This window comes from Electrophorus electricus, chromosome 6 (assembly GCF_041902795.1).
Source record: "Electrophorus electricus isolate QZ-2024a chromosome 6, ASM4190279v1, whole genome shotgun sequence".
Taxonomy (NCBI): Eukaryota; Metazoa; Chordata; class Actinopteri; order Gymnotiformes; family Gymnotidae; genus Electrophorus; species Electrophorus electricus.
The window spans coordinates 35,087,199-35,114,555 of NC_137502.1; the positions used below are offsets into that span (position 1 = coordinate 35,087,199).

The window sequence follows — 27,357 nt, forward strand, 5'->3', positions numbered from 1 at the left end:
GAGAGAGCGAGAGAGAGAGAGAGAAAACATTAACACACTGTCATTTTCCTGACTTTATTCATATATCAGAACATGGTTCAGTGTACAGTAAGGACACAGTCATTGCTATGCAGAGACCAGGTATTAACATCAACCCCATCACCCTCCACCCCGTCCTACGCCCACGGCGAGCTCTCCCATACAGCACACAACCCCCAACAACAACGGACACGAAGAGGCGGTCACAGGGCACAATGAGCAGCGATCCAGTACGTCCATTTAAGTGTGATTGTTTTTCCAAATCATATACTGCACAAATGATTTAAGAATACATTTCCATGTTTATTTTAAATCTTCTGTTTTATTCACTATACTGCATCCACGGCAGGGAGGAGACGTCCTTGAGATGAATTGTGAGCACAGGGGCATCATTCACATACTGTTATACTTAAGCATTGGTGGGTGGCTGTGATGACGAGAGAGGGAGAGAGAGGGGTATAGAGAGAGAGAGAGGGGTATAGAGAGAGAGAGAGGGAGAGAGAGAGAGGGGTATAGAGAGAGAGAGAGAGAGGGAGAGAGAGAGAGGTAGAGAGAGAGGGGTATAGAGAGAGAGAGAGGGAGAGAGAGAGGTAGAGAGAGAGGGGTATAGAGAGAGAGAGAGAGGTAGAGAGAGAGGGGTATAGAGAGAGAGGTAGAGAGAGGGGTATAGAGAGAGAGAGAGAAAGAAAGAGAGAGAGAGAGAGAGAGAGAGAGAGAGAGAGGGAGCCTGATATCTTACACTTGATTGAGAACACTAATCTTATTGCACCTGGTGTTTCTGCGTTCTTTATAACACTGCATTATTATTATTATTATTATTTTTGATGAAGCAAATCTTTACACAATAGCTTGCGTTTCTGTTTTCCCCCTCCAGATGGATGTGTGTGTGTGTGTGTGTGTGTGTGTGAGTGTGAGTGTGTGTGAGTGTGAGAGTGTGTGTGTGTGTGTGTGTGAGTGTGAGTGTGTGAGTGCGTGTGTGAGTGTGTGTGTGAGTGTGAGTGTGTGTTTAGTCCATGTACATGGGGGAGCTGGGGGAGGCTGGCATCTGGTCCAGGATCCTGCACACGTAACTGGCGACGTCTACAGAACGCTCCTCATACATCATAATAAACGGATGTTTCTACCCCACAGGGAGAGGGAAAGGGAGAGAGAGGGATTTGCAATTACAATTAAATAACACAAACACATTAATCGTGCCAATTTCATTTATTACTCAATAATTAATCAACATTTAATTCATTAAACAATAGTTAAGTGTACTTACCAGAAGTTCTCGATACTTTGGCCTTTTAGACTCATCCTTTGTAAGGCTTAAATAAAAAAGACCAAAAAAAGGTGTTAGACTTTAGACAAAAAAAGCCCAAGACTCCTCAGCGCAGGCTACGTGAGCTACCGCGTCCTTCAGTGCAGGCTGCGTGAGGTATGAGTCATTTCATGGCCATGTTTGACAGGAACAGCAGGTTGTGTCCCCCCCCATTTAAACATTGCCGTGTGAAGCCCAGTGATGTTTAAGCATTTATTTAATGCAAAGCTGCATTTAGTGGCCAGTGCCGTTTTCAGGAAGCGCAGGACTCCCACACGGTCCTGCGTCTCCATCAGGTCGAGTAATCAGGCCTGTGAAACGCCAGCCTGAGATCACCAGCATTGGCTGGAGTTTTGTTGGCATCAGCCAAAGGTTCGTGTTTTTTTGTTTTTTTTTATCAAGTGGATATTTAATTAGTTGACAGTTTTAAGTGCACCGCAGACAGAGTTTATACAGACAATATCAGTGTTCATTTACACTCAGACAAAAACTGTTAAAAATGTTCACTTACATTGAGCAAATTTGTGCCTCATTTATTATTAAATTGTTGTATTTTTTTAAGATCCAAAAACCCCCATCAACATATCAGCATTATGTACATTATGCATAATCAGCTGACAGCCTGGACTGAAAAACCCGCAGCAGTCAACCACTAGTTGTTCTCATTTCAATCATTTTTTAGGTTAATTGTTAAGACATTAAATTATTATATAATTTAATCATTATAATAATTATATAACTGTGCTTCCCCCATGTCAGAAAGCATCAGACATCACTGGTGCAAACATCAAGGTTCATGGCACATTAAAAGGTCAGTTACACATGACAATCAGCAGAGGGAGCAGCGTTAACACAATGCAGTATAAGCTTCTTCAAACCATGTCCTGTTTCACTCTGTCAGCTCAAACGCTGCACCTCCACAGGCCTGAGGCTGAAGCCACACCCCAACCATGAGGCTCAACTACAGCCTCCAGCAGCTCCAACATAATGTGCACAAATCCCCAAATTATGGACTCTGAGCCCTGCTCCTACTAAAATAAAGAGTTTAGTTTAAAAGATGCTCAAGCTTTACCACATACAGCTGACAGAAGAATACGTTCATTTGTAGCCACTTGATTGGATGAGGCTGTGCAACTGTCCCGGTCACTGTCCAAGAAAATGAAATGTGTGTTCCAGTCCTACTAATCCTACTGATTTAATCCGAAACAGAGTGTGTGTGTGTGAGAGAGAGCGAGAGAGAGAACCATACCACAGGTTGACGAAGTTGATGAATTTGGGGGAGAACTGCCTCTCCTCAGAGTTGCTGAGCTGGGGAGGATCTCCTTTCACCACCTGTGTGAGCTGGTCAAACACACTGTTCCATTTTGGGTAGGGAAACCGCCCTGTGGCTAGTTCATACTGAGACACACACACACACACACACACTTATCCAACACTATCCAGTACACGATATGTAGTCACACTAAGACAAACTACATGTGCAGCCACACAGAATAACTGCTTGACCGACCAGCTGACCAAACAGCCACAGCTGAAGCGCACATGCACAGGGAGGTCCACTAACCTGGACAGTGACTAGCTTACTATGCTAATTAGGAGGAAAAACTAATTCAATACTCAAGATGGCAGCAAAACCGTTGTCTAATATTGGCTGGGACCTAGCTCTAGGCATCACATTAGATGTTTGCTTTGAATTTGAACAGGACTTTTAGCAATTTTAGCCAGTTTGCATTTCATCACCATGGCAACAACATGGAGGGACTTGTGTGTGACAAATCTGGGCAGTGAAGGGCAGAGCGGCTGAGCGAGGCTCGTCTGCTGGACACGCTTCCTGAAATACTCCTGCAGACAGCTGTTCTTCCACATACCAGTGTGATTCCCAAACTCCAGACGTCTGAACGCACATCATAGCCCTGCCTGGAGGCACTGGGGTCTATCCTCTCAGGCTGAGGGAGGGAGGGAGGGAGGGAGGGGGAGGGAGAGAGCGAGAGAGAGACTGTTAGGTTAGGGTTTGTGTGACCATGTCTACAGTGTACTGGTGATGCCCTATTTCTCAAGTCCTGTTACTGATCCAGCCAGGTGGGGGCTCACCGGTATGCACCAGATGGAAGGGTCACAGCAAGGGACACACACACCCGCATCTTACACCAACATGTGGGAATGCTTCTGGTGTGACCCCATCCTCAGCCACACACACACACACGCAACATGGTTTTGGAAGCACAGGGACACATGTAGGATGATGTGACTGACACACACACACACACACACACACACACACACACACACACACACACACACTAAACGTTTCAGATGACTTCTTATCAGTCAAGGAGTGATGGGTTGGTCTTTATTTCATTACCTTACTGAACCACCCACGCACGCAACAACCCATCCATCCCTCATCAGTTAGTCTGACAACAACATGAGATCAATGAAGTATAAAAAGGACACCCTTACTAACGATTACACAAGACATACTGGAGAGAGAAAGAGAGAGGCAGAGAGAGAGGGTGGGAAGGATGAAGGTAGCCAGCATGTAAACTGGTGTGCTCAGTCTTCGCTTCACGTTGCCATGACATCAATACCAAATTTAGATTGGAAAGTGGTGTGACAGGAGGACCTTCCAACACACACAGACACACACACACACCCCTGTGAAGAGTTAGTAAACAGAGGACCCCAGCAGTCTGGAAATGACTAGTGTGACATCACCATCACACCCATTAGCTTTACATGCATGATTGTATGAAGGAGTGAAAGTCTGGGCGGGCAGGTGGAGTGACGGTCGAGGGGACAGACTTACAGCCATGTAAGGTCTGCAGCCTGCATCTCTGGTCTTTGCGATGGAGTCAACAAGCTGACCACTGATACCAAAATCACACAGTTTAATGTTACCATTCCTATCCAAGAGGATGTTGGAGGGTTTAATGTCTGCAGAGACAGAGAGAGAGAGAGAGAGAGAGAGAGAGAGAGAGAGAGAGATTACTTCATCATCATCCTAACATACGAGACATTAGGCTCAATTACGAGTATAGAGAGCTGACCCCTCTTACCTCTGTGAATTATTTTCAAGTTTTCTTTTAAGTGGTTAAGTGCTTTCACAGTCTGTAATTGAGAGAGAGCAGGTGTGTGTTAGTGCACTCCGGTGCTGGGGCGGTCTGGGATGCAGCACTCACAGCTGTAGGGAGGACACACTCACAGCTAGTGTGATTTTGCCTAGGATTTCCTCCGGGATCACATCCTCCAGCGTGGAATACACGTATTTGTAGAATTTGTCCAACGAGGTAGACATGAGTTCCATACATATCCAGCAGTCTCCCTGGAAGACAGAGACGGAGAACATGACCTCCGTGTGACCTCAGCGTGACCTTAGCCACAAAGACAAACACTTCCCTCTGTTGTAGCCTTTACTTATTAGTTCATTTGTGTTGTATTGCGCCACATCTCCAGCACAGCACAGTGCGGGACGGCGCGGGACTACAGCACGGTGTGGGGCGGCGTGGGACTACAGCACGGTGCGGGGCGGCGCGGGACTACAGCGAGAGCGGGACGGCGCGGGACTACAGCACAGTGCGGGGCGGAGCGGGACTACAGCGAGAGCGGGGCGGCGCGGGACTACAGCGAGAGCGGGGCGGCGCGGGACTACAGCGAGAGCGGGGCGGCGCGGGACTACAGCGAGAGCGGGGCGGCGCGGGACTACAGCACAGTGCGGGACGGCGCGGGACTACAGCGAGAGCGGGGCGGCGCGGGACTACAGCGAGAGCGGGGCGGCGCGGGACTACAGCACAGTGCGGGACGGCGCGGGACTACAGCGAGAGTGGGAGGTTTCAGCTCTACATTGAGAAAATGGACACACCTCTCTGAAGAGCGCCCCGTAGAACTGGACGATGTACGGACAGTCACTACTTCTCATGACCACATCCAGGTCCATCAGCAACTGCTTCTGTTCCTTCTCATCAACCGTGGACCTGATCCTCTGTCACACACACACAGACACACACACTAACTTGGCATCCCCACAGAGTCTAGCAGAGCAGGATACAAGCTGAGACTGTTTGAAATCTACAGAGCAGAAACTCAGAGCAGTCCAAAGTTGTGTAAAACAGGAGGGATGTTTGCAGGGTCAGTAACACACCTCGAGACGTGTATGGTTACCTTGACAGCCATGATCTGTCCGCTGGGCTTGTGGGCCATCTTACTGACGGAGCCATACGCCCCTCGCCCGATCTCCCCTAGGTCCTTTAGGTCCTCTGCCGTGAAGTCACAGTGCTGCTCTGGAGAAATCTTCAATTTCCCCGACGACTCAATACTGTGTGTGCGCAGACGCTCTCTGCATGCGCACACACACACACACAGACACACACAGAGATACTGAATTCCTCTCATCACACACAGTCAGTCACTGCAGTACGAATCTGCTCACAGGACGCCCTACTCTCTGTGTGTGGGAGTCTGAACAGTTGTACTCACTCATGCAGGTTGCAGAAAACTATTCTGGAATGTGTGTAAGGATCTATTTTAAATCTGGACTCTAGCTGCTCGTGAACACCTGTACTCACATGTGTGGGTTCTGGAAGGGTGGCACCGCCGTGTTCAGACTGAACCGTGTGGTCGGTTTGATTGGTGGATTGGCAAAATTTAACTTCAGTGCTTTGCGTTTACCTGACAGGGAGAAGGCAGTTGCACGTTTAATAGAGACACACACACACAGTCAGTGTTCTTTATCTAAGAGATGAAAGATGACGCACGTGTGATGGCGTCCACAGGTGCAGGGGGAAGCCATGCACACCTGACCAGTGAGGACAGAGAACCACATCCCAAATCTCCTAAAGCTGCCATGGCCCTCGACGTCACACCTGGGCTTGTCCAATCCACGGAACCGAATTTGTGTACTTCTGATGTCAGATCTACCTGATGTTCTCCTCCCAAACATCTGCGCTTGTGCGCTCTTGATTAATCCGATCAGGTTTATTTCCACGTGTTCCTGCCAACCACGTGGGAAGCCCAGCGCTCACATGACTCACGCCAACAGCCCTCAACGAGCAGCAGCTTTAGTAAATCTGGATGCTGGAGAGAAGGACTGCAGTCGGACATGCTCACACCCGTAACCGTGGCACACCCTGCCCCACCCCCATTTCATAGCCAGTTCCATTACACCCAGAAGACAGAAACTCACCTGTGAGTCACGCTAAACAGACAGGCAGCCAGACATGGCACCATGAATCCACATGGATCCAGGTGGAAGAGGAGCAGAGGCAAGACGGGCCGAACGCTCTCTGAACCCGTTCGTGGAGAAGTCTCACATAAGCCTCACGCTAACGGGACCCACAGAGCTGGAGTTCTCGAAACACGCAATTGTACAAATGCAAAACACAGCACTGTGGGCGAGACCCCCACACACCCACCTAAAAGCCCACACAAGAATGCTCAAGTTATTACAGCTGGATTCATGTGGATACTCCACAGAGCCCTCGTTAGCCTCGTTAGCTGACAGAGGCCATGGTGAGATGGAGGATCTTCTCCCCGAGCCATCTACTCTCTCCCAATCCTCGCTGGCGCTCTTCCATGCTTCTGGCTCTGGGCTTCTCTGCCGTGGTCTTCCAGAGCTTCTGGATCAGTGCCAGGAATTCGGCAGAAGTCTGTGGAGTCTCTACGCCAACTGCGGAGGGGGCCGTCAGGCTGGGAGTCTGTCCGTGGTGTCTCTACGGCAGCTTTTAGCTCCCAAGCTCCTGTGCCACTGTGCTGGACCAGCAACCCTCACTTTCTAATTCTGGGTACAGATTTCCTTCTCCTGTCTGGACTCTGAGTCAATGCAGCGAGACTTTGTGCATTCCACAGATTCCAGACTTCCTGCAGCTGAATCTCAGTGATCTCCAGACGGAGAAAACCCAGACACCTTACTGGGCTTCAGGGCCCATAAACCACAGAGCCCATTATTCCATTATTATTGATTAATTGAGTACAGGATGTTAGAAAGCATCACTTTGCACAGGGGAAATAATTAGCGTATGAGCAGGTTTCTGATTAGAATAAACATATAAAGGCACACAGAACTGCATAGATAAACAATCATTTCAGATTTCCCATGAGGAGCACTGAACGGCGCGTGACTTCAGGGCCAGTTTCCTGACTGCAGAAATCACCCTGGTGGGCTTTGAGGTGTGGCAGAGAGGCGGGCTTCTCTTACTGCAGTTATGATCTACACTACGCAGCGCCCCATCAGAAACGCAAACACAAAAGGGTAGACATGCCACCTGCCAGCGGCTGTCCCTCCAACATAAAGCTTCCTAACCATCTGTGCGATGGGTTCTACTGTTTGGGTTGGCCCAGCTAGCCCTTAATCTGGGTTGGCCACAGCTAGCCCTTAATCTGCCTTGCTCAGAAACCCAAACCCTTGGATCTGGTTCCCCTTCACCTTAGTTTATGACCCTCGTGGGTCAGGCAACGCAGGGCTGCTCAAGTGTGTGGGGAGCTGACAAACAAGAACATGGACTCCCAAAAGTGCCCCAAAGGAGAACTCTATGTGTGGGAAAAGACTGCACAGAAACCTGAGCCATGGCCATGTCAAACAGCCTGCTAGGACCGGTTCGTCTGTGTGGTTGATACTGTATGAGGAGGCACGGCAAAGCAGCCTGTGGAGGAGACGTTCCCAGGACCAGAGCTTCAAAGAGAAGGACAAGCTTTTGTTTTCCCTTTCCCCGCCAAGACACCACAAGAATGTGGAGACTGCGATTCCGGCAAAAAAAAAAAAAAAGCGGAGCGTTCCCGTGTCTCAGCACGAGCTTCCCAATCACTACAGCGCTCCCCAACAAGCCGAAACACAACTCTGAACGGAAAAGGCAGGAGAGCGACCCCACAGCATTGCTCAGCCTCAAGGTTAGCAACAAGCTGAACACCACACCCAAAGAATGCCGCAAAAACACATCTTCATGACTCCACAATAACACAGCTACCCACGCACGCACGTACATGTAACCTTAAAGATTCATATGAAAAATTTCTTTTTGAACACCAACTGGATTAGGCATCCTGGACAACCATTATTGGAAATCAGCTAAAATGGTACTAAAACAATACAAATTTCTTTCCTCTGGCATCAGACAAGGGTTGAAGCTTTTATTTCTACCCAATCCAGGGAAATAAAGACAAATCAACTCTAAGTGCATCTTCTGGAAACTCACTAGCTGTGGTTTTATCTTGACCAACGGTTATGTTTACAACACTAGGGCTGGGTCCCCTCCAAAAGGGGCTGTAAAGGATGTCATCAACCTCCACCTCTTCCACCACCACCCGAAAGCAGCGCCAACGCAGCCCCTTGACCGGCACAAGCCTGCAGCAGCCAGCCCGGCCTGGTCCGGCAGACGACCGCCTTCATGCAAGTGCCTCGGTGCCAGTGCGGCCACGATCCGACGGTGGTCCAGAGAGGCAAGGCGGACTGATGGGGTGGCTTACTTTGAACAGCTCCAGACAGGTTAACGTGAAACCCTGGTGACGAGAAGAACAGCAGCACACACGGGTTTATGGGATATGAAGTCTTTGAAACACTCGAGGGAGTAAGCGGTCACATGAGTGGTTACAAAGAAACTTCAACTTTGAAGAGCAATGCAAGAAAAATCATACGAAGGCAAGCCAACACGTGCGGCTGTTATAGCAGACATGTAGCACTAGAGTTTGAAATATTTTGGTGTTGGATACAGACGCACCAGCTCCCAGCTGATGTGTGACAACAGAAGTACTCTCTGAGCACCAGCAATGTGCTCTCTGTACTCTTAAAAGTCCAGGTTTTAGACAAGCCACAGTTATATTGCAGCATGGTTTAAACAGTTCCAGTTCCACAAAGCTATGCAAATGTGAACACACAAGTCGTATAACCAGTGAAGCATCAGGCTCTGTGTTTTTAGAAACATGCAGAAATGTGAAACATCTGATACAACACGCTCAAGAAGCCCAGCTACGAAGAGCTCAGACAGACGGACTGGACAGACTGTCTGCTGATCAGACTAAAAAGAACACAGCTGATACAATTTTTCCCTTTAGGAATCTATTTATGAAAGTTGAACTGTACCTAAAACTAACCAGTAAAGGACAAACTACATTTACAGTGCTCTCTATGAATATAAATTAGTGTGAAATGCAACGATGGATTACCACACTCATGGGGAAGTTCTGGCAGATTTGGAGTGAAGCACGTCCCCATAACCATAAACACACCTAAAAGCAGCAGGTCGTCAAGCATGCCACGACAGCACAACTGCAAAACTCTATTGTATTTTGTTTTTCGATATGGCACCTTCTAGACCTGCTACCACTTCCTAAATACAATTAGGTGTTTACACAAGGATAATTCATCCTCCAGTTGAGGACAGCATGAAGAGAGCTCGACTCACACATACCGCATCTGTGTGAACAGGTAGACAGCCACCCTGAGATGAACAAGCCAGCATAAACACACGCACACACACACAGAAATGCATCTGCCATCAGACAAATGCATCCCACAGGAAATAAATACATCTGCTAAAACAGAAAGGAATCTACATGCAGAGAAAACAATACACAATAAAGGTCCACTAGACTGCAGACCACTGCACTGGACTAGCAGGGAAGGGGCACAACGTAAAGATGACGACGGCAAGATGGGAAGTAGAGTGGGAGGACATCTTTGGTGCTGGGCAAAGAATGCAGGCTGTGGGGCAGGGGGAGGGGCTAATCGCTTAGGGTCTCACCGTGGTCCAGAAGCACACAGGGTCACGGGGGCATGAGGGGTCAAAGGTGAGGGGAGAAAAACCGTTATGGGAGAGAATAGGCTTCAGTTGTTCAATAGATCAAATGCAAACATCAGGGTGTGGTAAACTCACTCCCTCACAAGAACACTTCAAATATCAAACACCACTGGAGAAGGGGAGCGTATAAATGGCCCCCGTGTTACAGTCATGACCAGGAACCAGCTCCAGCAGCAGTACAGCACCGTCGTGACGCACCATGAGGCTTTTGGGAGAGCCGCCTTCGTGACCGCTGTAGTTAGCGTCACAGAATAACTGATGGTTCCTGTTTGAACTTTTGGGACGGAGCAAAAAGTTACATTTCCCAATTCTAAAGACTGTCACTATAGTAATTAATAACTATGCTATTATTAAAATGTGTTACACCATGATGACACTAACATCTAGAGCATATTAGCTGTTCCTTTCCACAGAAATATGACAGAGGATGTTCTGTGTTGCATTAGCCAATATAAAACTTTACAAAAATGTCAAACACTTCTCAGACATGGGTGTCGAAGCTTCCTCTTTCTACCGTCTTAAGAGTACACAATGTGGTCCAATAGCCCTTGTGTCTTAAACCACAAAGGTTTTTGTTTTCAATGAAGTCTGAACAAATGCAGTGACATTACTGGCATTAATTACACATCTTTGATGTCCATTCTTTGTTGGTCCACAGAAACTGTTTAAATGAAATCAGAAGGAAAGAAATACCTCCCCTGTCAGTGCCGGGGGGGAAGAACGTCAAAGAACATGCCACATTCAGAAACCTGTAACTGAGCAAGAGCATTATGCTGAAAAGTGCAGGACACAGACGACGAGCTTGTATCAGCCTGCTGACCCATACTTCACCTGTCCTGGAACAAAACACAAATCTGTGGGCTCTGTGGGAGTTGGGGTTGGCGTGATGGGGTCAAAGCCAGTTACATGGGGCAGGGAGATCACAGCTACATCAAACTCAGCACAGAACTGCTACAGGCTTAAGTACTAAAAACACCGGAACCACTCCGAAATCTCCAGTATGTGTCGATCTCTGGAGGTTAAAACGGATTTGAGCAGAGCACAAACATTTTATTTAGCGGAATGAAGTCTTTCTTCTATCAGTATGATTCAGAGTGGTCATTACACTACTAAACCAGAAATAACAACTGGGTGAGTGACCCAAACTGCACGCACCGCATTAAACCTAGTGATCAAAAGGGTGATCCTGACAGCTAAAAGTTCATTAGGGTCCCAGACGGTCAGCTGGGGTCCGGTTCCACCTTTTTGCCACCTCGTTTCCTTGTAGCGTCCAGTGAAAGGCTGGCTCGGTCCTCTCCCCTTGACCTCTGGTACACTGCCATGTCTCCAGCCACCACAGCCCATACGCCAACACACTGGTGCGGCTTGGCTAGCTCTCACGTTAGCCGTGTTGAGGCTGAACTAGCTCGCTGTCTAGCCTACCTTACGTTTGAACATGACGGTAAAGTCAGCTCGTTTCGTTTGGATAATAATGCTACTGAAGTCTACTTTATCTTCGGCCTGACCTCAGACACGGCTGGCACTAACCACATTAGCACTGACCGCAGGCAGAAAGGTGAAATAAAACAACAACATGCTAGCTAGCTTAGCTAACTAGATGGTAATAAATCTACCCTAAAGACATACTAGGCAGCGGGCTACATTCACATATAACCATCCCATAGTCAAGATTCTGTTGTGCGACATCGTTATTATTCATTTCTCACGTTATTATTTAAGAATTATTAAGGTTCGCTAGCTAGCACCACCGTTAGCTGCCTTGCTAGCCACAGGTCACTAACGGGAGTAGCTAGGCAACAGTGTCCTCGCTTTAATTAAACTCGCTCGGAAAACCCCCGAGTGTGGTGCAAAAAACCTCCGAGTGTGGTGCAAAAACCTCCGAGTGTGGTGCAAAAACCTCGTCCTAACTGCGTTAAACAGCGTTAGGGGTGTAAGTAAGTGTCTGAGCCACACAGCCTGACAGGCGAAGCAGCTCGGCGCTGTCAGAGAGGGCAGGGCAGGGCAGGGCAGGGCAGGGCAGCGCTTACCTTGCATGCTGCTCACGGTGGTGGTCTGGCCCTGGTGCTGCTGACCCGGCCCTGCGCCGCTGTGGCTGGAGGCTGTGCCGGAGCTGCTGGGACTGGGAGTCGCCATTCGTGCTGAGTACGCCAGCAGCCGACGCGGGGCTGCAGTGCGGACGCGGAGGCGGGCTCACCTCCCCTCCCTGCCCGCGCGAAGGACGACTGGAGCCGGTGCGGCGCGCACACACCTCCCGCTGCGTGGGTGCGCGTCCGTGTGCGCGCGGGGCTTTCGGGGGCGGCCTGCTCGGGCCGGACGGGTCGGTGACCTCGGAGGAGGAAGAGGAGGAGAAGCGTTCCGTGGCAGACGCGAGACACCTACCGCACACCGCGCGAGCCTCCCTCGCGACCGACGTCACGCGGAGTCACGCCTCGAGCCTGCCGACTGATCCGCAGCTTTGGTTCAAAATAAAAGGACTCGACGCATATTCATTGCGACAGCTTATCAAATCCATTCCAGGTCAGGACACATTCGGCACAAAATAAATAAATACATAAACAAAACATATATTGGCCTTAGACAGTGTCGGCTCTAACAGAGCAGGGGAAAGAAAAATATAAAATCACCAAGCCAGCTCGTAATTATTGGAGGAGGAAAGCACGCAATCAGATAAAGTTAACGTGAGAGTTTGGGGGAGGCCGAACTCGCGCTAAAACTTCATGTCCCAGAATGCCGCGGTGGTAACACCGACATCCGGGTCCTCCTGGTGGTCTGCGGGGTCAGGGGTCCGTGCGTGTGCGATGGCGCAGCTCAGCTCGCCTCTCTGGCGCTTGTGCAACCTCGTCATGTCGGCGTTTTTCGCTTTAGCAACATACGTGCAGGCAAGCGACCCTCCTCTCACTTCCAGCCACATCTAACCAGTCGGTTTTCGCCCTGCCGCTCAGAGTAATTGATTCCCCGCCTGCTTTACAGATGAACGACCCCGACGCGGGCTTATGGATGGTGAGGTCGCGACCATGAGAAAACAGCCAGCCATGCGTACTCACTTTACTGTGGCCGTACGCCTCTCACCTTTGTTTTTGTACAGGTAGGCTATGCCATCCCAGCGGGGCTGTGCTTTTTAATCAGCTGCCGACCACAGATAACAGGTAGGGGTCTAAGAGACGGTAACCTAGTAGAACTACGCCACGCAGCGGTCAGCGTTTGCACCTGTTTAGTGTGTCGTCTGTGCGGGTGTTTTTCTGCAGAGACACTTCCATGGAGGAGAGTGGCTGATTTGCACGTCATGATGGCCACTGCCCTTGGGGCTATGCTGGGTTGGACGCTTTACAAAGATGGAGTTACACACATTTTCCACCAAGAGGAAGGAAGGTAGCATGCAACCCTGAGGAGGAGGAGGCCAATATGCATGGAGCAGACCAGATCAAATCAAAGTTTATTTGTCATATACATAGCCATGCATGGTACAACTAGCAGTGAAATACTGTGATGACTGTCTGCTCACATGAAACACTAAGAGTACTTAAGGATAGAATGTCTAAAGTGGTTAAGTGGTTGGGAGGTTGCTGGTTCGAGCTGTTACCAGGTTGCCGCTGTTGGCCATCTGAGCAAGGCCCTTGACCCTCAGTTGCTCCTGTCTAGCCGTCACTGGTGTTGATGGCGTGGCAGTCTGCAGTGGTATTCTGTACCTCTGTTCTACTGTGTTGTGTGTGTGTGTGTGTGTGTGTGTGTGTGTGTGTGAGGTAATGGTAGAGTCTTTTGTATGATGTGTGTCTGTGAGGCAGTGGAAGAGTCTGGTATATCGTGTGTGTGTGTGTGTGTGTGTGTGTGTGTGTGTGAGGTAGTCCTAATTGCTGCCTTGGTTTGGAGCCCGGGTGGCTTGGCTTGAAGGGTGCTTCCCTGCCCTCACCAAAGAGAACAGCCTGTTGTTGACAAAGCTGGGCACCAGCACCTCTTGTAGTAGATGGTCTGCAGGTCAGGAAGCCTAGTTATGCGCTCAGCTGAACACACCAACCCCTGGAAAGCAACCTGTCCTGTAGTGCACTAAACAGCTAGCGTAATTAGGAGTTTATGAAAGCATGTTTCATGCTGTCCAATCATACCACTCAAAGTTGTTTTAGACTTTTATTTTAACTGAAAGGTTCCCATCGCCCTGCTTAGACGTCTTCAGCAGTGTGAGATGAAATGATTTCTGTCTCATTGCTCACAGGGAGTTCTGTGGCCTCCTGCTCACTGTAGTCTGGCTGCTACTGTGTCGACGCTCTGGACGGTAAGTGATCCAGGCCCGTACAATGCGTACACATCACGCCATCTCTCAGCGTTTCGGTAGGAGCAGGTGTCTGCGCCAGCTGCTGTCTTAGATGTTCTGTTCATAGTCCCTGACGTCCCAGTCTGGGAGTTGGTCCTGAGTTTAAACTAAATGTGTGTAAATCACTGTTATGCTTCCAGTTAAACTTTATTAGCTCCTTGTTGGTACTGAGCTCCAGTACTTGCTGGACACAAAATTCCAGCATGGCTTTAAAGAAACAGCTCATGGACAACCCAGCATCCCAATATGGATAGGTACTCACATTTAGCAGGGTGATTAGTAGGATGTTCTTATCTCGTTTTCTCGTTATCTCGTTTTCAGAAGTGGCGTTGGGGGGTTGAGGCTGTGCACTGCTGCTGGAATCACCATGTTTCCCGTGGTAGCCTGGACCTACTACCACGTCAACAAGGAACTGAGGGCGGAGTGGCCGTCGCACTGTACAACCGCACTATAAACCATATGTCATGTTTAACTGCTCCTGGTGGGCTGCACCTATAGCCCATCCACCTTGTTTAATGTTCATGTCTGCAATTCTAAAAGCACTATATAAAAAAAAATAAAAATAAATAAATAAATATATATATATATATATATATATATATATATATATACACATATACACACACACACACACACATGGTGCTGTTAATTCTGTGAATGATTGATTGATTAGACTGAGAAGTGAATGGTATATATGTGAAAATATGGATGAGATCAGAGTACTCGTACATGCTAAATTACAATATATTTGAGGTATTACTGTTCGAAGAAAATCACTGTCTTTAATAACATGAATACATTACAATTTTTTCAGTTCCTTGCTTCTTCTGAACTTATTACATTAAACCCAACATTCCACCAACTGAAACCAGGATCTTTTTGAATGCCAAGCTTTTATGTCATAGCTGAAACACTGGTCCATAGCACAGGACAGTTTAATACTTCACCTCTACATTACATGTTTACCATGCACTAATGGAGGGTTGGGGCACTTCATTTTAAACAGGCAGCATTAGAAGTACCACAGCTGGGGTTCTTGACAAGGAGTGGGGTGCTTTGTTTTAAACAGGTAGCATTAAGGAATACCACAGCTGGGGTTCTTGGCAAGGGCTAGGGCACTTTATTTTGAACAGGCAGCATTAAGGTGTACCAGAGCTGGGGTCTTTGGCAAGGGGTGGGGTGCTTTATTTTGAACAGGCAGCATTAAGGAGTACCACAGCTGGGGTCCTTGACCAGCGCGTAGCACAGTTTTCAACATGGCTGCTACCATAGCCAGTCTCTTGAAACCTTGGACTCCGAGGTAAACAAAACATTGTAAATTTATGATGTAAATTAGTGATATTCGAAATACTCTTTTGAAAACTTAATCAAATTAAAATTAAAATGTGCGTACGGCAGTGGCATTGCAACGTCATTCTGTGAATGTTAGCGAGGCTAGCTACGGCGGCTAACCGGGGTCGTGCCTTGGGTCAGCAGTCTGCTATACTGAAATCTGTTGCTGTGTCCGCCAGGCTGTGTCCGGTGCGCTGGAGTCGTTATAACCCGTACTACCTGGAGCCGGAGCCTCGGAGGGAGGCGTACGCAGCCCCCGAGGCGGAGCTGACTCCGGAGGAGAGGGAGCTGAAGACCACCCGCTCCATCAAAGCGGCCCGGGCCAACGACAACAGCTCCCCGTACAACGACCCCATCATAAGGTGATCTCAGATCAGGGGTGTCGGAGTTTAAGTTAAAATAAATAAATAAAACAAGTACCGCCATGATTCTGGCATACAGTTGACAACTTTACCTGCTGGTTTGAGCTGATTTGCGAATCCAGGTGGTGGGAACAAAACGCGAGCAAAACCAGGCTTTATTGGCGAGGTTTGTTAGCACATACCAGGTGTTTGTCTTTGGACCGTAGTATATATTGAGAGAGGAGTTGTCCTTCATCAGCTTTGCAAGCAATGTTTCTCTCTGTCTCTATTCACATCATTTTACCACTTACTCTTTGAAGGTGGGCGGTAAATAATTAAAAAACCTTTATATATAAAGTATGTGGTTAAATAAAAATACATGTGCCACAATAAAACAGTAGAGTACATGATGCAGCAGCCAGAGAAGTAACGGATATCAAGTCTGGTTGTTCATGCTGATAATAGCTGGGGGGATCCCACTCTTCCCCAGACGCACAATGCTGATCTACTTCCAGGTCCAATTTGAATATTTTGGTTTCATACTTCTTTTTTTCTTTTTTCTTTTTTTTTTTCCAACAGCAAATTCATCAACATGATGATGCAGGATGGCAATAAAATCCTGGCGAGAGAAATAATGACTCAGGTAAGGAACACAGCCTGAGCAGCTCACATAGGCATCGCAGTCCAGTCCTAAAGGGTCATACTGGGGTTTCCATGTTCGCACTCCTGAGCTCACAGAGGGCTCTGATTGGCTGTTCTCACACACTAGACGCTGGAGGCGATAAAGAGGAAGCAGGTGGAGAAGTACCACAGTGGCCCAGCAGCGGAGCGTGAGGGCATCGAGTGCAACCCCTACGCCATCTTTCACCAGGCCATCGAGAACTGCAGGCCCGTCATCGGCCTGACCAGCGTCCAGAAGGGTGGGAGGTCCTACCAGGTTGGTGTCATGGGCAGGCCTTGGTCTTCACTGTCTCTTTTAAGAAAAGCTTGTACTGCAGTGTAGTAGTGGTAAAAACATCAGCTATTGGGCCTGTCTGGGGGTTTGAAACCCAATGAAGTCTTTGTGTAGCAGGTATTGTTGCTGCATGTTGGTTTCCATGTGATTTAAACTCTCCTGCACACGGAGACCCTGCTGATCTAGCTGGATTTCAGATACCTGAAGTCCAGGCCTTGATTAAGTCAGCAGAGCGTCACTGTTGCCGCTCTAATGACGCAGTCCCTCACCACTCAGGTTCCCATTTCCCTGACGGACAGCCGCCGCCGCTTCTTGGCCATGAAGTGGATGATTACGGAGTGTCGGGATAACAAACACCGGCGCACGCACATGTACGAGAAGCTCTCACAGGAGCTGCTGGCTGCCTTCGCCAATGAGGGCAACGTCATCAAACGCAAACATGACTTTCACAAGATGGCCGAAGCCAACAGAGCCTACGCGCACTTCCGCTGGTGGTAGCGGAAGAGCCGCGGGCGTACTCCATGCTCGGCATGCCTTTTCACACGAAGTGGCCGTGTGTTTGTGGACTGTTGCATAAATGTGGGAGGACACAGGACTTCTCGAGTCGTGTTTAGTTCCTGGGGGCTCTGAGGTGAACCCCTAAGTTTGGCTGTTAAGTACATTAAACTTAAGCCAAATTGAACTTTCTTGACTACTCAACCCTGGAATCGTAAGTCATCCTAAAGTCTGTTCAGTGTAATAATGTCTTTCTGTTAGAACCAATTTAATAAATGTTGAACAGTCACGCTTCTCTAGTTTTATACTTCTTGAGAGAAAAAGTTGGTGAAACCTACCTTATCTTCTTTGGTGCAGCATGGTGGCTTGGTGGTTAGCAGGATTGCCTGTCAGCACTAGCGTCTAGGGTTCGAGTTCCTATCAGTGGAGTTTCCATGTTCTCTGGGTCTGTGTGGGATTCCTGTGGGGTGTCTGGTTTCCTCCCACTTGGCTGGATACTCTAAATTGTCCTGTATGAATGGGACCTGTGTGTAAGTGTATATGTAGATGTGTGTGAATGTGTGCATGTATGTCCAGTGATGGTTGGTGCTCTGTCCTGCTCTTAACCTCCTCCCCTACCTCTGCACCCGGTGCACTCCCCCAGGGGGCTGTGGTCTCTGACTGATAGTCCGCTGTGTGCAAATTGTCTGCCGCTTCTCATCTGTGAGTATTTGTAAAGTTTGTAAAATTATAATACTACAAAAATATTTTAAGTATACCTCATAATTCAAATGACTTTGGCATCAACTTAAAGAAACATTGAGCAATTGGTATTGTTGACCTAGTGAGCACCATCAAGATTCAACCATGCATTGTACTTCTAACACATGTAAACTTAAGACTATTGCTCCTTTATATTTGCAGACACCGTGCTCTCCTGATGAGTTAGAATAATCCTATCACCAATTCTCTATAAGGAAATAAAGTTTCTGTACAATTTGTGCAATGCAGGTCTTGTCATTACTTGCTATCCTGTGTCACCAATTACAGATGATTCATACAGGATACAGGGAAACGTATGTATAAGGAAATAGAAAGATTCTGTACAGGTTCTGTCAGTGAATAGAGAGAGCTGTCTGAATAAATAGATAAATATGTTCTGGGTACTATAAGGAAATTATGTAATTCCCACTACTCAAAACATGTGACTCAAATGTCACATGGATGCTGCATATACACTGTACAATTGTTTTTAGTATTATAGCATTATTATTTTTGAAATAATGGAGCAGAGACTTCCCTGTTTCAAACACAGTGGAGAGAAAAAACAACTTTATACACAACTCTTGTTTTATTGTTTTGGTAAAAAATAATTTTACAAATATCTGAAGAAAGAAGCTACTTCTTGCACGCACACACACACGCACACACACACACACACACACACACACACCTGTACATATAAACAGAAACACAATTCTCTCTGTACTGAATGGATAAATAATCTCTGAACCATATTTATACAGTAACAAAAAAAACGTCTTTTAAAACAAAGATTTATAGATTTAGATTTATACTGACGCTACTAAAAAGGCAGTGGTTTTTTTTCCCTTTGTTAAAGATGATAAAAAATATCACTTGTTTAATTTTCAGTAAATCAGGGCTGTAAGGTTCAAAACACATATTTGGTGATAACCAATGGCCATTGAGAACCAGTGGCCAATGAGATTAAAAAAAGACTGAATTTGTGACCCCTAAAGTGGAGTACTGGGACATGACCCTTTAGAGAGCCTAATGACCTAACACACACAGCAATCCAAATGACAGGTAACTGCTGTGGATTTCACAGGTGAACCAAATAAATATTTTAAAATGTATTTCAGAGACATGACACAGAAAGATACAAAAACTAATGTTAAATATTGAAGCAACCACATATTTAAGCGATAAAACACTGTAGAAAAAGCACTCTGAGGTACCCGTGTCTGTGCATATAAAGTGGACAGATAATTGACCACCTTATATGCTGTAAAAGTCTCTTAAAATGATAAATATTGCATCTAAAAACATGGATAAGTTTCAGAGCCGGAGAGTGGATCACGGACGAATACCTGCACGTGTTTTCACAAGACCCCACCCAAGCATCAACATTCTACTCAATCTTTCAGACTCTCCCTGACGACACAGACCAGCTCCAAGACATTCAAATAAAAGAAGAGTCTTATCAAAGTGCAGCGCAGCCAACCAAAGCTGCCGTGACTGGATGCGAATGAAAATTCATGTTGTCATGGTAACTGACTGAGTTAGCCACCAGAGATCACTTAAGTCACTTTTAATCAGCATAGGATGACGTGGGGCAGAGAAGACGTGACTTCTAGTGAAGTCACTACAACAATACATCCAGTCGGAGGAGTTCATACACACTTTGACTCATCTCCATACAAAATACACGATTCCTACTTATACACAAGTGCCCTAACACACCCGACACACACTGCTGTATTACGTTCTATTCATCCCAACAGCGGCTTCCAAATCGTCTTCTCCTGTGCCGTCTTCTTCAGCCTCTGCTCCAATCCATCGCTCTGCTCACTGGCTCCCCTTCAGGCTGGTGATGGTGCTGACGAAGAACTCGTACCAGAAGAAGGTGAAGCCCGTGGACAGAGATGCTTTCAGCAGGCTGGGTGAGAGGCCCTTAAAGAATCCGCGGAGTCCTTCCTCTCTGGCTATCCGCACCATGCAGTCTACAAAGCCATGGTACGTCCGAACCTGCAGGGGGCGCCACCACACCATGGCATCACGCGCGCGCACACACACAGTACTGGACCTGCCTGCTAAGGGGCTTTCTTGACATCTCTGCTGTTACTCTCCTGATGAGAACGCACCACGGTCCACCACAAGTCGACTGCTTCGTGTTGCACCATGGGACTAGTGACAAGCTATTGTTTTGTGTCTATTTCACCATAGCTTACGTGGAATGAACCAAACTGGGTTTGGACCGGACCGGATCAGATCAAACTTGATTTTTAAGGATTACCTGCTCTGAGTGTGAGGACTGAACCAGAAACACCTCACTGAACTCTCACTTTCAAAGTAAGAATTCTGTAAAATGTTCTAGTTCCAAAAGCATTGCATGTGACCGACGTGTGAGCCGTAAGCTCTACCTGTCCTGCAGGGCGTAACTGAGCAGCAGAGGCGAGTCAGGTGCGCTGTGAGTGGCATACCTGTCCAAAGGAGAGCCTGGCCTCTTCAAAGCCCCCCACCTGCAGTCTCTTCTTGAAGAGGTCGCAGGGGTAGGTCATGGTCTTGCTGATGACCCCAGCGATGCTGCCACTGAGCAGGCTCTGCAGGCCACCTGCAGGGGGACCGGCACTCATTTATGACCTGATCACTGCCCTGCTGGCGTGGTCACGTTGACTCCCACGGCCTCGGCGGACCACGGGACAACACAGGTCCACTATCCAGTCCTTTGGGAGGCCCTGCCAGTCAACATATTTACCCTGCCCCGCCTCCCAGCACACCTGGGCCAGCCATGCAGGCCCGAGAAGCTCTGCTCTGAAACTGCCCTCTCTGCTGGTGCTGACCTTTCCATGTGCCGCTGTCGCTGTCCAGCAATGTTTTAAGAATGTTGTAGAAGAAGAACTGGAGGCCAGCGTAAGGGAACACGGCCACCAGAGTGGGGGTAAGGCCTCTGTAGAAGGTGAGCGCCCCTTCCTTGCAGTACATGGTGTACACAGCATGACGGAGGTTCCGGTACACCTGGTCACGCCGAGACAGCCACATCAGCACGTAACATTAGCATGTTTGTATGAACATGCAGAAGTGTTAATGATAGACTACTCGCACTTTTGTTCCAAATCCAGCAAAATATCCACTGATTTATTTGTGTTTGTCATTTATTTATAGATTTATTTTACAAAAGACAGATCACAACAAGATCTGCAGCCTAATTCATGTAATCAGTGCTTGAAGGCTATAAGCACCTTGTATGTATGTGTGTGTGTGTATGTGTGTGGCCGGTACCTTGGGTTCCCCCTGAGCAGCGAAGCGTGTGCGGAGTGTGTCGAACGGCTGGCAGGCAACCGTTGCCGAGCAGGCTGCGATGCCACCGCACAAAAAGTGCACACCAGGCGTCTGGCAGTTGTAGGACTGGCTCTTATGAACCAGCTCAGTCAGAGCCTCGAACGTGGCAAACTGCACACAACAACATCAGCAGGGAAAAGGGTGAGTAGTGGCACCAGTCAGAGACCTCTGCCAGCTGAGAACGCAGAAGAGAACGCTGGGGTATCTGTTTAAAGAGTTAGGAACTTTACTCAAGGAAGGCAGCACCATGAGACAGACAGCGAGCGAGAGAGAGAGTGAGAGAAACAGAGAGGAAGAGAGGACTCGTTCAGACTTTTATCCACATTTCAGCCAACACAAACACTAACCAGTTTAACCCAGAATGGGTCAACACACACTAACACCATGTAACCTAAACTGACTCTCCTTCACCATCAGTCATTCATTTCTTCATGCAAGACAACACAGGAGCAGCATGTGGGCCCCAGCGTGAGCCGTGAGTGCCGGCGTTACCTGAACGGCTCCGTAGAGAACGGACAGCAGCTGGGCAGGAACGTGACCCTTCCACAGAGAAGCCGGCCCTTCCTCAGCCAGGATGCAGCGGAATGCCTGCACCACACCGGAGTACTTCCCCTGTGGCTTCCAGGAGGACACCTGCTCAATCTGCAGCTACAGAGCCCGCAAACACAAGATGAACACCAGCAGAAATAAACACCAGCAAACAGAACAGAGATAACCACGAAAATATTCAGAATACAAGTGATGAGCAAACACAGCAGGTGTTGAAAGTAAGAAAGACTGCAACAAATCAACAAAGCTGCAATGCTGAAATCCTGAAAGGCTGAGCCACTCCGTGCCGGCGTGGGCATGGTGCTGTTTGTGTGAAATCGCCCATACATTCCTCATAAAGCGAGTCATGCCTCGGCCACACTCACTCTTTCCACACTCAGCAAAGGCTTATTTACAATTTACAGAAGCGTCTGTAGTCAGTTTTATGGTTTTATGTTAGGTCAAGTCTTTGGCTTAATTCCGTACAGCTCGAAGCGTTCATGTTAAATGTGCTCTGTGTATAAAATTTACTTATTAACTTCTGTTCCTTCGGTTTACAGAAGCCTACAGTGTGAGCAATGGACGGTGTAAAACTTTCACTTGAGAATGGCTACCGTAACAGTCATGTGAACCCCGGTCCCCGTGATAAACTGATTTCTTATTTTTCCTGTTTCCACTGAGGTTTTACTCAGTTTCCTCACTTTTTTCTGGCCCTACCTGAAACCTGATCTTGACCACGTCCAGAGGGCTGATGAGTGCTCGTGTCACCATGCCGGCCGCTGACCCGGCCAGGGCCGCCTCCTCCGGGGTGAGAGCTTCGCTCCTAGAGGCCGGGTCATACCCCACCATCCCGCGTCAGTTCAGCTCGATAACGGCGCTCCACCTAACAGCACAGAAAACAGACGCACACGGGACACACATACCCTTTTACCTTCAGAATATAAATGATTGGATGTGTAGTGTGAATATTAGGTTGCAGGCATACAAACTTAACAATGCTCGGAACTTAAAGTCAGCTTATTTCCCTCTGTAATAATATTTCTCTCTTGCTTTTCACAGCAATCCAACGGGTCTTGCTCGACACCCCAAACATAACTTACGCTACCTAGCTAGCCAGCTAATATAATTATATAATTGAACAATATGGGTATTTAGTGTAAAACCATCTATCTATACATTTGCCCAACTATCACAGTATCCACGTTTCACAGTTAGCAGGGAAGAACAGTAGTGAGGACTTGTAACTAGCTCATTAGTAAGCTAGTCATATAGACATGTATCTCACACGCGAGGGACATACCGGCCGATCTACCCACGTCATAACCGTCCTGACACGCGTTCTACCCACGTCATAATAACCTTCCTGACACGCGTTCTACTCACGTCATAACAACCTTCCTGACACGCGTTCTACTCACGTCATAACAACCTTCCTGACACGCGTTCTACCCACGTCATAATAACCTTCCTGACACGCGTTCTACTCACGTCATAATAACCTTCCTGACACGCGTTCTACTCACGTCATAATAACCTTCCTGACACGCTTTCGCGGACGTAAACAAACTTAACCGATCCTACCTTAATCACGCGGGTCACGGGCACGGGGATAGAAACGTCTCCCTCGCGAATGAGCTTCCGCTGCTACGGCATATATTAAGAGGAGAAATAAAGAGTAAAGAAACCCCGGAGAGTGAGGCTATAACCCGGAGAGTGAGGCTATACCCCGGAGAGTGAGGCTATAACCCTGAGAGTGAGTATACAACCCCGGAGAGTGAGGCTATAACCCCACAGTGGTATGTAACCTCTCAGCTCCGCCACACTACCACGCACATGCCGAAAACCCGCCCACAGCCGGCTCTGTGCGTCCCTATTCGCTTCCGCCAGTCTCCGCTCTCTGGGTCCGCCCGGAATATTGGTTCCTATCACTAAAGTACCGAATGACAAATGGATTGACACAAACGGTTTCGTTTTCGTTTCATATTTGCTGTTACCGGTTGGGTTTAGGAAACCAAACATTTCAAACTGTGGCACACATAACGATTAAGAGAATGTTGTAACAGTTCCCGCCCTAAACCTGACGTGGCCGCCGTTCATTGGCCACTGAACACCTGACCCCGGGAAGTCTCGTCAGTGTTCAGGACCTGCTCACCTGTCTGATTGCCAGGAGCGCACATGGACTGCTTTGACCCTTTCATCTTTTTCCTTCTTCTGATTCGCTTGCAGGCTTCAGGTCAAGCGCCCGGGGACAACGGCGGGTGGTAAGGTTGTGCAACAAGCCCTCGCTTTATTGGACTGTCTCGCAGCAGCTCAGTACTCCGCACCGTTGCATGCTGGAGGCATCTGTGTGTGTTTCCGCGTTATACCGGCGTTAAAGACGCCATAACCGTGCTTCGTTCCAGGGGACTGGAGTCTAGTCTTAGTGATGAAGGACGATGCAACGTGGACATCCGAGATGTGAATTCAATCACACACGCAGAGTTTATACACGAGTAAGTCGGTCCATCGGTCCAGCCATCTACCTAAGTTCCAACATACCATCTGCCAGAGCTAACCCGCATTAACATGCGTGATCTATGGAATCCTGTATGTGCGTGTGTTTTCCTTTGACAGATATGCCTACACTAAGCCTGTGATACTAAGAGACATCACAGATAATGCAGTAAGACATGGTCTTTTCCTAACACAAGTTTTGTTGTAACATGGTTGTAACCCATATGGTGTCTCTGCTATGACCAGATGCTTGTATAGTTCTAAGCCTGGTAGCTGTGTCCATCTTAATGGACACCTTCACTTATATGATCAGTGTGTGTTCTACATTCAGCATGATGTTTTGTGATGGGTGTTTTCAGAAGTTCCGCTTGTTGTGTACCAAGACCAACTTACTGAGGGAGTATAGCGATAAAAGAGTTCGACTGAGTACTGCCAACACACACTCGTACAGGAAAGGTGCACAACATGCTATTCACCTACTACTATACATGAACACAGACACCAGCATTTTTGAAACACACTTGTACACATCCTTACCATACTGACTGCTATTGTAACCTCTGTCTGTAGTGGATGTGCAGTTTAAAGATTTTGTTAAGTTCCTGTTGAATCCTCAGTCAGAAGATACTTTGGGCAGTGGTAAGTACCAGCACCTGGTCTCTCTCTCACTCCTACATACGCACACACACACACACACACTACTAAACTATCTATGTTCCAGATACACTGTACTTCTTTGGGGACAATAACTTCACTGAGTGGCACTCTCTGTTTGAGAAGTACAAAGCTCCACCTTACCATCTACCTTACACAAGCCCAGCATACAGCTTTGGCATCGCAGGTACACATCCACACACCCACATGTGTACATAAACACGTGGCCACCTCTCCTATTTATTCTGCTGAGGTGTTTTAGTCTCTGGTATGGCTAACAGGTGTATAAAATCACAGTCATACAATCTCCATAGACCAGCACTGGTAGCACACCGAGCATGAGGTCAGTATGCACAAGGTCAAGCGTTGGCTGGAGTGAAGCACACCAATGCTAGACTCTAGAAGAGTGGAAGTGTGTTTGTGTTCTCTGGACTGATCCATCACATTTGACTATCTGGCAGTCTGATGGAGGATCCCACCTACTGGAATGCACAATGTGGATGAAGGATCATGGTCTGTGGCTGTTTTTCCTGGATTAGGGTGGATCCCTTGGTTACAGTGAAGGGAAACGTTAATGCCACAGCATACCAAGACATTTTAGACAATTACATGCTTTGCACTTTATGGCAAGATTTTAGGGAAGACCTTCCCAGCTCCAGCCTGACTGTATCCTTGTGCACATAGCGAGGTCCATGAAAACACGGTTGAGTTTAGTGTGGAGGAACTCCAGCAGCCAGCATTGAACCCTGACCAACCCCACTGAACACCTTTGGGATGATGTAGAATGTCGATGCTGAGCCAGGCCTTCCTGTCCAAATTCGGTGTCTGACCTCACAAATGCACCTTGGAACAAATGGACACAAATCTCCCCCCAAACACACACACACTGGAGTCTTGTGGAAACCAGAATAATGGAGGCTGTTGCTAGAAAAGGTGGGGGGACCAACTCCACGTTAGCGCCAGTGGTTTTGAATGGGACGTCCACCAAGCTCAAAGAAGTGTTATGGTCTGGTGTTGCATCTAACTCTAGAAGAATCTGCTGATTAGACACAGCTGGTTCTCCTGTTCTGTACTCCCTCTCTCGCAGGTCCAGGTACAGGAGTACCGTTCCACTGGCATGGTCCTGGATACTCAGAAGTCATCTATGGTCGAAAGGTGTGTGATTGCACCTTTTAATAAGCAGCCATGGGGCGAAAAAAATGCTGTATTAAGCTGTGTGTGTGTTACAGCGGTGGTTCCTCTACCCTCCTGATGAGGCTCCGGAGTTCCACCCCAACCACACCACTTTGTCCTGGGTCACACACTCCTATCCCAACCTGGAGCTTTGGAACAGACCACTGGAGTGTACCATCAGACCGGGGGAGGTAATTACCCACGCAGCCAAAGCCATTCAACACAAAATATTCACTTACATATTTTCATTCTCAGATGTAGAGATATATATTTTAGATATACTTCTATATATGGATTTTGATTAATTAAAATGTGTGTCTCTCTATTAGGTACTGTATTTCCCTGACCGCTGGTGGCATGCTACTTTGAATCTGGATACTAGTGTTTTCATTTCCACTTTCCTGGGCTGACTGATGACCACCACTTGCAGCTCCTTGCTCGTTCCTAGAGGACCAATCAGAGACCCTCATTCACTAACATTATTCCTAGAGGACCAATCAGAGCGCCTCATTCACTGACATCAAGCAAAGACCAATGAGATCAACCACGTGACCCGGTGGACCAATCGTGTACCAGAGTTCTCCACATAAAGCACCCCCCCTTCACACTGGAGCCATGCAGCCAATATGGCTGCATTGCTGATGCCCCTAGTAGATGCTTTTAAGAATCTACTCCTTTTACAGTGACATTTCAACAGCAGAAGAACAGAGAGCAATATTAACCGTGGTTGTTCTTGGTCTAACCCCAGGTGGCCATGACGACACATGGAATAAAAATCAGTTTTACCAATAAAGATTGTGCTTTTCTTAAAACCACAAAAGCTGTGGGTCCTTCTGAACAGGGTGAGAAGAATGAGAGCGAGGACGTAACCCAACAGCGTTTATTCAACCCCACACCGCGAGAAGGCGGTG

At 47.8% G+C, this 27,357-nt stretch overlaps 6 protein-coding genes across 11 annotated transcripts in view; 3 read left to right on the forward strand and 3 right to left on the reverse strand.

Moving 5' to 3' along the window:
- Positions 1-40: 40 nt before the first annotated feature.
- On the reverse strand, positions 41-12,467 carry map2k4a (mitogen-activated protein kinase kinase 4a). 5 transcript variants are annotated; one of them, XM_081716652.1, is made up of 13 exons: positions 12,135-12,385; positions 8,777-8,809; positions 5,884-5,986; positions 5,480-5,654; positions 5,181-5,300; positions 4,524-4,643; positions 4,378-4,429; positions 4,128-4,255; positions 3,190-3,267; positions 2,571-2,719; positions 2,401-2,467; positions 1,283-1,328; positions 41-1,138 (listed from the first exon to the last, which is right to left on the reverse strand). In XM_081716652.1, the coding sequence occupies exons 1-12, from the start codon at positions 12,238-12,240 to the stop codon at positions 1,314-1,316; spliced, it is 1,146 nt and encodes a 381-aa protein (XP_081572778.1). In that variant the 5' UTR covers positions 12,241-12,385; the 3' UTR covers positions 41-1,138; positions 1,283-1,313. The 5 variants fall into 5 exon arrangements, with proteins under 5 accessions (XP_081572778.1, XP_081572777.1, XP_035381153.1 ...); XM_081716651.1 differs by lacking the exon at positions 2,401-2,467; XM_035525260.2 differs by lacking the exons at positions 2,401-2,467; positions 8,777-8,809 and having other exon boundaries at positions 5,884-5,974.
- Positions 12,468-12,695: 228 nt separating this feature from the next.
- Positions 12,696-15,281, forward strand: tmem220 (transmembrane protein 220). The gene is made up of 6 exons (XM_027031886.3): positions 12,696-12,986; positions 13,078-13,107; positions 13,193-13,253; positions 13,353-13,476; positions 14,315-14,374; positions 14,735-15,281. Exons 1-6 carry the CDS (start codon positions 12,825-12,827, stop codon positions 14,865-14,867), a joined length of 570 nt encoding a protein of 189 aa, XP_026887687.1. The 5' UTR covers positions 12,696-12,824; the 3' UTR covers positions 14,868-15,281.
- Positions 15,282-15,601: 320 nt separating this feature from the next.
- On the forward strand, positions 15,602-18,521 carry mrps7 (mitochondrial ribosomal protein S7). Its single transcript, XM_027031885.3, has 5 exons — positions 15,602-15,713; positions 15,925-16,107; positions 16,666-16,729; positions 16,856-17,023; positions 17,318-18,521. Exons 1-5 carry the CDS (start codon positions 15,670-15,672, stop codon positions 17,537-17,539), a joined length of 681 nt encoding a protein of 226 aa, XP_026887686.2. The 5' UTR covers positions 15,602-15,669; the 3' UTR covers positions 17,540-18,521.
- A 323-nt stretch (positions 18,522-18,844) lies between these two features.
- On the reverse strand, positions 18,845-23,950 carry slc25a19 (solute carrier family 25 member 19). The gene is made up of 7 exons (XM_027031879.3): positions 23,708-23,950; positions 22,844-23,009; positions 22,091-22,246; positions 21,539-21,709; positions 21,100-21,274; positions 20,740-20,870; positions 18,845-20,284 (listed from the first exon to the last, which is right to left on the reverse strand). Exons 2-7 carry the CDS (start codon positions 22,973-22,975, stop codon positions 20,105-20,107), a joined length of 945 nt encoding a protein of 314 aa, XP_026887680.2. The 5' UTR covers positions 22,976-23,009; positions 23,708-23,950; the 3' UTR covers positions 18,845-20,104.
- Positions 23,951-24,190: 240 nt separating this feature from the next.
- Positions 24,191-27,235, forward strand: jmjd8 (jumonji domain containing 8). Its single transcript, XM_027031882.3, has 9 exons — positions 24,191-24,387; positions 24,529-24,618; positions 24,740-24,788; positions 24,979-25,075; positions 25,190-25,258; positions 25,341-25,460; positions 26,361-26,428; positions 26,503-26,637; positions 26,776-27,235. Exons 1-9 carry the CDS (start codon positions 24,302-24,304, stop codon positions 26,854-26,856), a joined length of 795 nt encoding a protein of 264 aa, XP_026887683.1. The 5' UTR covers positions 24,191-24,301; the 3' UTR covers positions 26,857-27,235.
- A 77-nt stretch (positions 27,236-27,312) lies between these two features.
- The window catches only part of amdhd2 (amidohydrolase domain containing 2), a 6,787-nt gene continuing 6,742 nt past the window's right edge, over positions 27,313-27,357 (reverse strand). For both annotated transcript variants that reach the window (XM_081716654.1, XM_027031878.3), the window contains one exon: positions 27,313-27,357. This exon is cut by the window's right edge and continues 515 nt beyond it. The gene's annotated coding sequence lies outside the window, so the exon portion shown is untranslated.

Bases quoted from the DNA above. Each gene is read 5' to 3' on its own strand.
- map2k4a (XM_081716651.1), bottom strand. From the start codon at position 12,240: ATGGCGACTCCCAGTCCCAGCAGCTCCGGCACAGCCTCCAGCCACAGC. The intron at 5,987-8,776 runs GTAAGCCACCCC...TCTCCCTGTCAG, and splicing joins CCTGTCTGGAGCTGTTCAAA to GTAAACGCAAAGCACTGAAG. The intron at 4,430-4,523 runs GTGAGTGTGTCC...TCTCAATTACAG, and splicing joins TAGGCAAAATCACACTAGCT to ACTGTGAAAGCACTTAACCA.
- tmem220 (XM_027031886.3), top strand. From the start codon at position 12,825: ATGTCCCAGAATGCCGCGGTGGTAACACCGACATCCGGGTCCTCCTGG. The intron at 13,254-13,352 runs GTAGGGGTCTAA...GTTTTTCTGCAG, and splicing joins CTGCCGACCACAGATAACAG to AGACACTTCCATGGAGGAGA. The intron at 13,477-14,314 runs GTAGCATGCAAC...CATTGCTCACAG, and splicing joins TTCCACCAAGAGGAAGGAAG to GGAGTTCTGTGGCCTCCTGC.
- mrps7 (XM_027031885.3), top strand. From the start codon at position 15,670: ATGGCTGCTACCATAGCCAGTCTCTTGAAACCTTGGACTCCGAG. The intron at 16,108-16,665 runs GTGATCTCAGAT...TTTTTCCAACAG, and splicing joins TACAACGACCCCATCATAAG to CAAATTCATCAACATGATGA. The intron at 16,730-16,855 runs GTAAGGAACACA...CTCACACACTAG, and splicing joins CGAGAGAAATAATGACTCAG to ACGCTGGAGGCGATAAAGAG.
- slc25a19 (XM_027031879.3), bottom strand. From the start codon at position 22,975: ATGGTGGGGTATGACCCGGCCTCTAGGAGCGAAGCTCTCACCCCGGAG. The intron at 21,275-21,538 runs GTACCGGCCACA...CGGCGTGACCAG, and splicing joins CTGCTCAGGGGGAACCCAAG to GTGTACCGGAACCTCCGTCA. The intron at 20,285-20,739 runs GTATGCCACTCA...CGCCCCCTGCAG, and splicing joins CCAGGCTCTCCTTTGGACAG to GTTCGGACGTACCATGGCTT.
- jmjd8 (XM_027031882.3), top strand. From the start codon at position 24,302: ATGGACTGCTTTGACCCTTTCATCTTTTTCCTTCTTCTGATTCGCTTG. The intron at 24,388-24,528 runs GTAAGGTTGTGC...GCTTCGTTCCAG, and splicing joins CCCGGGGACAACGGCGGGTG to GGGACTGGAGTCTAGTCTTA. The intron at 24,619-24,739 runs GTAAGTCGGTCC...TTCCTTTGACAG, and splicing joins CACGCAGAGTTTATACACGA to ATATGCCTACACTAAGCCTG.